General features: G+C 40.9%; 1 protein-coding gene across 1 annotated transcript; it reads left to right on the forward strand.

Annotated features, from left to right (window-relative positions):
• Positions 1-231: 231 nt before the first annotated feature.
• On the forward strand, positions 232-11,439 carry PSMC6 (proteasome (prosome, macropain) 26S subunit, ATPase, 6; the record flags this gene model as incomplete). Its single annotated transcript, XM_009877669.1, has 13 exons — positions 232-311; positions 659-698; positions 884-936; positions 4,453-4,520; positions 4,920-5,034; positions 5,503-5,590; positions 5,743-5,804; positions 5,896-6,019; positions 6,378-6,439; positions 7,494-7,614; positions 7,708-7,788; positions 9,743-9,814; positions 10,949-11,439. Coding segments are annotated over 13 exons (1,085 nt in total), but the record flags the coding sequence as incomplete, so codon positions are not given.
• Positions 11,440-11,842: the final 403 nt, after the last annotated feature.

Raw genomic sequence — 11,842 nt, forward strand, 5'->3', positions numbered from 1 at the left:
TCCTTCAATTTGAGCGTTTTAAATTCAGGCTTGAGTTTTCAGAGTGTTTTCAGTGCGCTGAGGGTGTGCAGGCCCTGGAGTAGGGACTCAGCTGTGCTTGGAAGGGGATGACTTACTGGGTGTGCAGATCTGCCAGGGTCTACCTGCTGCTTTTCCCCTGGTAAAGAGCCTGGTTCTGCGTTACTGTTGGGTTGAACGTTAGCAAACTCCCGTGTTTCTTTCCTTTTCTAGTAAGGGAACAGCTGAAAGAGCTCACCAAGCAATATGAAAAATCAGAAAATGATCTCAAGGCCCTGCAGAGTGTCGGGCAGGTATGTAAGAGAAATGAAGTCATAGCATCCGGTGGTGATGGCTGGTGGTGAAGTTGATTGGCAATAACATTTAAGTCTGGTTTTGATATCAAGAAAAAGTAAGCAGGAGTGATACAGCTGACAGAAACAGAGGTCTTGCCATCAGGGACAGACACACCAAGCATATGGATTAGAGTTTTTCCTGAGTGACAGAGAAGTGCTAAAGAAATAGAAGTGCTGGCAAACAGCTTGAAGCAGGAGAAAACTGCCAGCTCTGAAATTCTATCTTCCATCTCCCAAAACAGGTTGAATGTTGTTCTGCAAAAGTAATTTCCCTGGAGGCTAATATTGCATTTATTCTTCTGCAGATTGTTGGCGAGGTTCTTAAACAGTTAACAGAAGAGAAATGTAAGTATGCCAGACTGCTACGTTCTTTGAAATCTTGAAAATAACGTTTTGTAGTTAAAATCTGGCTAGAGATTTTTGGGAGTAAAGAATTAAGTGGTGATCTGAGTATTGGCAGAAAAATGCAGTATCCTGGATAGCGCCAAAGCGTAATTCAAATTTTATTTTTTTCTTTGATCTCTCTCCAGTCATTGTGAAGGCTACAAATGGACCAAGATATGTGGTCGGCTGTCGTCGTCAGGTAGCTGCTCTGTGTGAATATTCAGTTTGCTTTGGTCTTGAATATTAGCACTGCTTTTCATAAACTGAATCTTTAGTGGGATTAGGTATTTTTCGTTAGGTATATGTGGCTATTTTATACTGGTATCTGCTTGCCCTCTCCCTTTGTAGCTGGTAGTAGGTAACTTCCTAGTAGAGATAAAGCAGTCCACAACATTTCCTGGAGCCTTGCCTGTGTTGTGTTTATTTCATTGAGTAGAAGCTCTGTCTTTCTGCCTGATTTTGAATTTGCTGAAAATCGGTCATTACTGTGAAATTAATACTCCAATAAATAATTATTGGAGGTAAGGACTCTGTTCTAAAGGGATTTTTATTTATCCTTAACTGTCTTTAAAAAAGTCTTGGCACCTTCTAGTCCACCACACAACAACTTCTTTATCTACACCACATTCTATAGATGTTAGCCCCTTTAATAGAGAATCTTGTTTACATCATCATCCATCCACTGCAGTCAGCAGCAACCGCTTAGAGGGTCTTTTTGCTTTTTATTTTTATGAAAAAAGTGACCTATTGCAGATGTGTTGATTTGAGCACTGAGTGTGACCCACGTACAGCAATTCAAACATGTAGATTCATTACCAAAGCTGCCTGTTAAATGGGAACGACAACACTTGGTGAAAACATTCTGCGACTGCTGAGCCATTGGTAGAGCAAAAGTGTATCTCTAGTTAGATTTTTATTACTTTCATCCCTGACTTTGAGAAATGGAAGCAAGGATGATGAAGGAAACTTGAACTCTGAACAGAGAAGAGCGACTCCAGGGAAAGATCAGGCATCCTGAGAAGGCAGCAGCATTTTACTTAGTTAAAATGAATAAGTGTGAATATTTTAATAGCTGTGATCTCTCAGTGCATCTTGAACGGATTCCTTTACTGTGGAGAAAGGCAGCTGCAGTTGATCTTTTGACAGACCACAACTGTAGCATGTTCTCCTATATCAGGGAAATTGTGAAAAGTAGAAATTCCTTCAGTAAAAGGAGCACGAGTGTAGTATTGGTGTTAGAGGTGGCTTTTCTTTGTCTTGCTGAAGAGAAGCTGATGCTCATTACAGAATTTTGAATTCTTAATGATTCTGCGTAAGAGAGAAGATGTGTTTGCAGGATGCAGCATACAAATGTTTTGCAGTACCCAGAATCTCTGGCCCAGCTTAAGGTTTGTATGTGGAAGTTGAAGTGTAACAGAACTCCCAGCGTAGAGAAGTTACCCAGCTCTGCTGAGGTGATTCAGCCGTGGTGACGGGGTGGAGGCTGCAGGAGCTGAGAGGCACCCAGCAAGCAGCAGAGAAGGGAGCCTGCTCTACTCTGAAGAATTGGGGCGGCAAGGGGTTTTCGCTGTCAGAGAAATTCCCGGTGAAGGCCCGTGATTGACATTGCTTTGCAGTAAGCAGGGACCAAAACTTGGGCAGTAAGTACAGCTAGACTTAAAGGTCTTTTCCAACCTTCACAGTTCTGTGATTCTGTTTTCCTTTGGTGCTGACTCTGTGGGTGGATTGTGTGTGTCTCGGTAAGGACAGACCTTCTCTTCTCTTAGAGACATGGGCACTAGTAAGTGTTAGTTCCTGTAGTATATATGCGGATAACCTTGACTTTCCTCAGTCATACCCATGCAATATGGTTTTGCTTACATAAAAGCAAGAATTACTGGTATTCAAGGGCTTTTTAAATTTGTATTTTTAAGCTTCATCCTTTTCAAGGTGTTAAGGTGCAGACTCACTGTTTTCTTTCACCAGAATGAACAAAGTATTTTTCTGGAAGATAAGTGTACTTAATTCCCGTTAGAGGCACGTGAGGTGGTGTAGAGATTCTGTGTTGAAAACGAGATAAATGCTAAGGAATAGGTTGTGGTCGGATGAGCCTGGCATTTTGCAGCACTTACTTTGGAGTTTATTCTTCAGTAAAAACCATCTTTGATCTTAAAAGATCCTTGATTCTATACCAGAGACTAAAAAATTAAAAATATCTGTTATTATTTTCAAAATCTCAAAATATCAAGGCAAACAATTTTCCATGGAGTGTTTCACAGATGAGAAGAACTAGTTTTTGGTCAAAGTCCCTATGACCGTGCCGAGCTGCTGAGGAAGGGGAGTGACGCTGCTTCAATTGAAGCAAAATTACTTCCCTATCTAAAGTGCATTTCCTAAGGAGTTCGAGGTCAAGTGGTTTCTCTTTGTTTTCTTCCTGCTGCAGAATAACTTAAATCTGTTGGGCAATATTGAATCTGATGGAATTTCAAGCTTTTACAGATTCCTTAAGATGAGGCAGCTGGAAAGAGATCTCATTAGTGACCCCAGTAAGGGAGGAGAGACCGAAGGGACTGTGTGGGTAAGGGACCTTATAAATACCGTGGCAGGGACGATAGGAGCTTCAGGCAGTGTCTGCAGTCGTTAAAATCCCTGTTGTTCAGATGCCACGTTGGTAAAGCTCAGCATAAATAGGTTCCATATTATTCAGATGTGGATTGAGTACCTCCTGGTTTTGTGTTTTTTGTTTTGTTTTTTTTAAAAAGAAGAAATTAGAGTGTCAAGGTAATCTCTATGTTTTTTGTTCAAGGTTGTGTTGTGTCAGAATTGAGACTGCTCTCCTAGACCAGGTTTCTTAAAGATATGGTGAGAGACACAAGTTAGTAGTTTCTAATTCCAGCAGAATTTAGAGGAGGTGCCGGAATAGGACTGCTGAATGTGTTTTAAAAAAATAAAATAAATCTCATGGAGTAAGCAGCCGAAAACTGCTGGGGGAGGGCATCTGAGGTAACTGATAGCAGACGAATAACAACTGGAACAGCTGACTTTGGAGATGGAGTATAACTGGATATATGCAAATAAGGGAAGGCTCAGAGAAAATAGGTTAGGAACATTTATTCACCCTTTCTGTCAGTCAGGAACTGAGAAGGCCTTTCAGTAAAAGGGTGGCAAGTTCACACTCGAATGAGCAGCCTGCTCCATGTGTCCTTAAAGGAGGATTGCTTACTTGTGCTGAAACAGCTGGTTCTGCCCTGTGTGGAGCAGAGGGGAGGATTAGATTGCTCACTAATCCAGTCAGATTCATGGCAGTAAATAAATAAATAAATTAATTTACTGTCTAGAAACCAGTATTTATTTTCAAAAGTGGCAGAGGTAAGTTAATGACTTGCTGTTCAAGACCAGTTCCACGATTAACAAAAATTCTTTCTGTGGCCTGGTTTAACTTTGCTGGCATCCCTTTGGGACAGCCAACAAGTTCATTGGTCACACCACCTCCTGGGTGCTTCTCCTGAACACCATGAAAGAGTGGGCAAGCTTTTTCCCAGTTTAAGCATTCCCAGAAATGCCGGGGATGGGGACATAGTGTTTATTAAACAAGCTGCTCGGCTTATGGCTCCGTAGCTTTGTTTCCTTCTTGTGTGCGGTGGAGCAAAGAGCATAAGCTGCAGTAAATGTCTTGGCTAAAACCAGACGTTGTTTTGGAGCGTGGTTCTAACAGAAATACCTTCTTTGTGACTAGCTTGACAAAAGTAAGCTGAAGCCGGGGACGAGAGTTGCTCTGGATATGACCACTCTGACTATTATGAGGTAGGTTTCCGCTCTATGGCTGGTCTGCTGCTTCTTGGGTAGAGGGGGAAAATAGCGATCTGTGTAGGTTACATAAAGGTTTGAATAATCAGGTCTGTAAGTGTTTTCTGCAAAGCAGTGCTAAAATAAGGACAGCTACTTTGTAGGAAGATGTGTTTGTTATATATAGTTTCAAAAGAAATAGGTTCTTTGAAAAAAAATACTTCGGTTGCAACTTGGCATTTTGAGCAGGTTTTTTTTAAGCTTTTTAAAAAAATTGGCTGGGAGGAGAATAAGCTACCATTAGCTGGGAGGAGAAATAATTTGCATGCTTACCCTAAAATCTCTTAAAATAACTTTATAAATGTGTTTGCACAGTGATGAACATCTGCTCTTAACTCTTTTTTTTTTTTTTCCCAGATACTTGCCAAGGGAAGTGGATCCATTGGTTTATAACATGTCTCATGAAGATCCAGGGGATGTTTCATATTCTGAGATTGGAGGGCTGTCGGAACAAATCAGAGAGCTGCGAGAGGTACTTCACTGAGTGACATTTTTCAGTACAAAAGTGTCCTACTGATGTTTGTCCTAGACTATCAGGAGACAGGCTGTTAGACCATGTTTTCCTGGACTAGAAGGTAACTTCTAAAGTGTTGTTTAAATGTTTCCCAGCTTTGTAATTGTCTCTGCCTGTAACAGAGATTGTTTGTGTGCTGTGCACACACCTTGCAGTAGCAGAGAAAGATTATTTGAAACACCAAAGCCTGATTGTCAAACTCATTTTATCTCTACTATTACAGAAGCTTGGATTGAGATTAAAATGAAGAAAATCCTCTAAATGAGAGTTTGAGGGACCTTTTAGGCTAAGCAACCGTCATAAAGGGAGTAGTTAGGATTGGCAACCAGCAAAGGAAACTTGAATTTTGCACAAAAGCTTCCTGGGATTGCTGATCTATTTTAAAACTCAAACTGAGCCTTGATTCCTTTATCTGTCTCTTCACAGGTAATAGAGTTGCCGCTTACGAACCCAGAATTGTTCCAGCGTGTGGGAATTATACCTCCAAAAGGCTGCTTGCTCTACGGCCCCCCTGGTGAGTCTTATGAAGGGATAATGAATGCTTTGTCATCACTGTGGCAATAGCCTTGTTTTGTTTCTTTGGTTTTAGTTTTGTTTACCTTTCTTCTTTTTCCATGCGCGATGTTGGGTTACTAGTTAAACAGTTTCAGTCTCTTGTCTTTCCAGGTACAGGGAAAACACTTTTGGCCAGAGCTGTTGCTAGCCAGCTTGACTGCAACTTCCTCAAGGTAGTGTGATTTTTTACTCTTGCACTCACACTTATGCTTAATCTGTTTGCACTCCAGTCTCTTCATCCATGTGTCTTCTCTCTTTCAAAAGGTTGTGTCGAGTTCGATCGTGGACAAGTACATTGGTGAAAGTGCACGACTGATCAGAGAGATGTTCAATTATGCCAGAGATCATCAGCCGTGTATCATTTTCATGGATGAGATAGATGCTATTGGTAAGCTCTTGGAGGGTGGCCAGAGGTTCTTTTTAGTGCTAAAAGTACCCATGAAGCCGCAGCCTGTTTTTGCAAAAGAGGATGGGCACACACGTTTGTTCAGAAGAAATGTAACGGCATGAGTGGTTCAGCTTCCTCCTGGAGCTGTTTACAGCTAGCTTAGAACCATGCCTACTTGTACCTGGCCTAGATATTTTTGGCTAGATGAAAAAGCATTTTAAAAATGTGTGTGTTTTAACTCTTTGAATGCCAGCCCTCCTCCACCCCAGTTTGTAAGGGATACCTAATTGTCTTCAGACATACTTTAATTCTACCTCCATGTAATATTATTTTAACTTACAAGTTTGGTGTGCTGCAGGTGGTCGCCGTTTTTCTGAAGGCACCTCAGCTGACAGAGAAATTCAGAGGACTCTGATGGAGGTGAGTGTCTAAACCCTGACTCCACATACTGTACAGACCACATTAAATACTAACACAGATATGAATTGTTACACCATTGTCTAGCTCGGTAGAACTTTTTCTGAGTTAATAATCTTAAGCTAAACGTGAACTAGACGCTGCTTTCACAAGAGGCAGTTGCACATCCTGATTACTCAGGTGTGAATTCAACTTGGAAACTAATCGGGAAAAAACCTTGAAAATTACTAAAGTTATTTGGGATATTTTCTCTTTTTACTGTGACTTGACTTTCCTGCTGCTTACTGCATGTTCTCTGAGGATTTGGAGGGCCCCTATTTCTTACCAAAGGGAAAGCTGAGCTTGTCTCTTAGTTCCAAAGACACTTACTCTGTAAAATTTCAGCACTGTTACAGTTCAATTTTCAAAACTAGGAGGAGAAAAAGTTTGTCTGTCTTTGTTCCTCTACTAATTGCTCTGGTAAGCTGCATTGTGCAAACTGAATTTTGAAACCGCTGGTGGCAAGAATTCTGAAACTAATGGGGAAACTTTGTGAGTCTGTGTTTGCAAACAGCTTGCCCAGTTCAAAAGAATGTGTCTGCCTTGCATAAAGAATTAAATCACTGTGATCAAAGAGCAAGTACTTTGAATCTTCACAATGAAGTGTCTGTGTGTGTGTGTGTGTATTAGTATTCTAGAGGCTGTTCTCCAAGTCTAATTTGAATGTCCTGGACTTAGTCAAAATGTGTCAGCCAACCATTGGCTCCTTTAGTACTTGCACTGTTTTCATCACCCTATTGTTTTAGCCAAGTCTTTCCCGTTTGAGCTCTGCTTTAGTCAAGAACTTTTTCTGTGGGCAAAGCACTTTTGGCATCTCTTCAGCTCTCCTTTATTGCTTATAGAATATGCAGGAAGCTTGTGGCCCTTCATTAGAAGGCCTATAGTGGTTGGGTTTTTTTACTGATTTGTCATGGCCACTTTTACATCTAAGTGAAAATACTTACGCAGAAAATAAATACAATAGATCACGCTAGGAAAGTTTAGCGTTGTTTAAAAACAAATTTCTCTTTCGTGTTAGTTACTGAATCAGATGGATGGATTTGATACTCTGCACAGAGTTAAAATGATCATGGCTACTAACAGACCAGACACACTGGATCCTGCGCTTCTGCGGCCTGGAAGGCTGGATAGAAAAATCCGTGAGTTACTGCTTCACAGTGGCTGGAAGGAGGAGGATATTATCCACATGAATTGTGGGATTGTGCTTTTATTAAAGGTGTAATTCTTTCTAGATATCGATCTACCAAATGAACAAGCCAGATTAGATATTTTGAAGATTCATGCAGGTCCTATCACTAAACATGGTGAAATAGGTAAGTCAGAAGCTACCTGGATATCCTTCCTCCTTCTGTTTGTAAAAATGTGAAGAGGGTGAATCATTAGGATGACTCTTCCCTTCTAATTCCTACTCTCACACTGGTCAGACAACTTCTCCTCTCTTGGAATTCTACTTTTTTTTCTTTTTCAATGCATCTTGATTGAACAATTGCTAAGGTTTCTTCTGCAAAGAACTCAATATAAAACTCAGTATAAATCTCAGAGTTCAGTTGTGAACTGAAAATCTAAAGGAATAGCTTAATGCAAGTAAACAGCGTTTTCATTAGCACCCCCCAAAGAAAGAAAAATTGGTTTTCTGTAAATCTGAAAGCAATAACCTTTAAAAGTCATGGGGAAACTTAATTTGGAGTTTGGAGATGACATGATGGAAACCTTGCTGTCCGAAAGAAAGCTTGTCTTTGGTTACTGGTGTCGATCGCTCTCCAGAGCATAAGAGGGAGAAGTATCTATTGGATAAAATGGGGAAGGTTTATTTAATGATTGTCTTACTCTAAGCTGACCAGACTCGTAGTTTAGCAGTGACGTTTTAGAGCTTTCCTCAAGAAAACCGGGCTTGGGATTTGCCTTTTAAAACGCTGTGGGCTGCCTTTTATTTCAAGAAGGCCCCACAAACCTGCCTCTCATTCCCAGCCCCCTGTGACCCGCCTCTCTGCTGACATGAGCTATTCATGCGGCATGATCTGGATAGTGGAACTGATCTCGTTCACCATCTGGCTGCATAAACAGCTGCAGCGCAACAGAGGGGGTGGCTCAGGAGCAGGAATGCGCTGGGGGAGGGCGGAAAGGATGAGGATTGCCTTTCTTAGCAGCAGTGTTGGCTTAAAAGTGTGTGTGTGCGACTGTAGTCTCAGATAGAGAAGAAGCTCCAAAGCAAATAGTGAGCCTGAGGTAAAGTACTTGATCCGTTTTCTCATCTCTGCGGGCACTGGAGTGGAGGCAGGGTAGGATCATTCCTTTCCACCATTGAGCAAGAGGAGATATCAGGTACTGGCTCAATTTCTCAATGTGATGTGGGAAGACTAATGCTCAGCTTGAGAGCCTGAAAGGAAGGCCGGAATGTATCGTCACGGTCAGGTGTGAATTGCATTAATATCCCACGATAATGACCCGTTCCAGCATGAGATTCTCCTGCTCTGGTACTGGTGTTTGCTGAAGAGCCTAAACTTAAAAATCTTGCAGTGTTCAATGTTGCTTAGTCCCCTTGCATACTTTTTTCCTCGAGTTTCAGGGAGATGTGTTTTTGTAGCACATCGTGCTACATGCAATTAAAATGAAGTCGAGTTTCTAATCTCTAGGGTTTTTTTGATTCTTAAGTTAAAAACACTGAATTCAACTGTTTTGGCTTTCAGACAGAAGGTAACTGGTTTTGAAAAGTTTTGCAGGAAGTTGATCATTATTTTAATAAGCAGCTTTGCAAAGATCAGAACTTGCTGGAGGCTCAACAGGCACAGTGTTTTAGAAACTGATTCTAGAAACTATAACTATAGCCACTTTTTTAGTGAATATATGTGCATAAAATGTGCACAGGTTTAATATATCAAGACATTAAATGCCTGCAGTTGTTATAAGTGGAAAGGGACTGAGTTATGATCACTTGGAGATAAGTTTTTTGATTTTACATCATTTAAATAAGAGTATTGCCTTGATGTAGCTTTTCTTGCATTTCATGTTGATGCTCATAACCGCAAGTTCATAACTTTGGGATTTCATTGTGTAATACAAACTTTTGACTGCAGTACTTCTCTGTTTTAGTGAAAGGGGTAATAGAGTTGATGATTTCAGTTAATTAGGTTTATCAGTCTAGTGGACAGCTATTTATTTGCACAAGACATCAAAGTGTTTCTTTGGCTATATATATATATATTTCACTGGCATCCATAATGGGAAGTGTTAATTTATTTCTAACTGGCATTCATGTTTTATGAGCAGATTATGAAGCAATCGTGAAGCTTTCAGATGGCTTTAATGGAGCAGACTTGAGAAATGTCTGTACTGAAGCAGGTATTTTTATTTATTGTTTTTAACTCTTGATTTTGATATGATAAGTCTTGGTTAATGCTAAACATCTGAGCTGTTGCCCCAGTACTTCTGTCTGGATTAAAATCAGGAGGTCGCAAATGTTCTGCTGGAATACAGCACTTGCTCACTGATGCTCACTCTTTGTATTCCTTTCGTAAGAGCTAGGTAGCTTTTACTCAGTGGAAATGTTAGCACCTGGGCAGTAGCAAAATGCCAAAACAGTTGCATATTTTACAGCACATCACATGTGTCTGGACTCTTAAGTGTAAGCAGCAGCAGGGTGATAGCCCCTGAAGCTTTGACGGACCAACCTGAACAAAATCTCTTTTCTTTCTCCAATAAGTTTCCTTATGACGTGTACAGCCACGCAGAACTTGAGTCTTTACATCCTCTAAGGTTACAAACAAGTCTCTTAGTGGGTCTGTGGTCAGCTTAAGTGACCATTGGTCCAGCTGATGGGTACAGATCTGCTGGTTTGTATGACAGCGCGCCTGGTCACATCCCCCGCCTCACATGAGCTGGAACTGCACCAAGTTACGTGGATTTGGGTGCTGTCCCATGACGTGTCTGCTATAAAAGATCTCTGTAGTGCAGCTTCGTGGTGGTGGGAGGGGAAAAACCAGCCATACCTTTTCTGAGCTGGAGCTGCCCTCACCACTTGCTGGCTGGGTATCGTGACATCTGTCACATGGTCTTGGAAGAATCAGATCTATGCCAGAAACAGTGATGGTACCCATTTTTCACCTTTTTGCAGAGAATCCAAGTCTCACAGTACCTGGGTGACTGAAGGGTTACTACTATTTTAGGCTTTTCCCACATTATGAATTCAGTGTGGGCTTAAGGTTTGCCTACGTGGCAAGGCCGAGTAACACAGTAAAAACAAACTCATAGTTTAACTACATATTTCTTCTTAGTGATCACCTAGTTCAGAAGGGGGACCTCACTGAAGTTTACTCGTCTTCCAACATCCAAGACCTGCATGTGGAAGTCTATGCAGACAACGTAACTTGGATCTGTTTTCACTTTGAATTTGAGTGAATCTTTCTGTACTGTCGTCTTTGCACTCTTGCTGTGTGGAGCACCAATTTATTCTTGCTTTTAAATTATTCTTCACAGGTATGTTTGCGATCCGTGCCGATCATGACTTTGTAGTTCAGGAAGACTTCATGAAAGCTGTTAGAAAAGTGGCTGATTCTAAGAAGCTGGAATCCAAGCTTGACTACAAACCTGTTTAAATTAATCATATAATTTGTGATTTGACCGCACACATCATACTGGGTTAATGTATAAAAAGAGAAATAATGTACCTTTTGATTATTATTATAAGGTGTTTGTGTAACGTGTAGCTAGTAATTTGGTAATGCTAGTTGCAAGTTGGCTACCGAAGCGCATTTTCTGTACAATTCTGAAATACAACCTTCATTACAGCCCAGGTTAAGTAAATGCGTGGAGTTGTGTTCTCTTAGTAATTATGGTGTGAATTTCTAAATGTGCCTGAATGGTTTAGCAGATTTTAAGGAAGTCAGTTCGTTTCTTGACTTTTTTTTATATCAGTAAATTTCCTTTCCCCAAACAGTTTATGAATAAAACTTGTTTAAATCTGCTTATCCCTGTGTACCTCCTCTGTAATTCTTCAAGAGAGTTGAATTACGTGTGTTTGGTATTTGAAGAGCAGCTTTTGTCTTGCTCTCAGGGGTTGCACGGGAGCCCTGTGGATGCAATGCTTCCCTCAGACAGAGGAGGAGGGCAAGTGGTGGTTACTCCTTTGCTGCTGAAGTCCAGGAAGAGAATTTAGCTGAGCTGGCACTTAATTATTGTGAGAACTAATTGAGCCTTTCCAAATATTTTCTGTCTTCCCTTAATGCTGGGATAACTCCTCTCCTGAATGCCAGTTACAGATGGAAGTGGAGAAGCTGATAGCGATTTGATACCTCAAAGTTTTTATTCCTGCTTTTGGGGTGGCGGGGGAGATAAATGAGAGAGACTTCCTTGCCAAGTTCCCATTTCAGC

The sequence above is a fragment of the Apaloderma vittatum genome, unplaced genomic scaffold (assembly GCF_000703405.1).
Source record: "Apaloderma vittatum isolate BGI_N311 unplaced genomic scaffold, ASM70340v1 scaffold16801, whole genome shotgun sequence".
NCBI lineage: Eukaryota > Metazoa > Chordata > Aves > Trogoniformes > Trogonidae > Apaloderma > Apaloderma vittatum.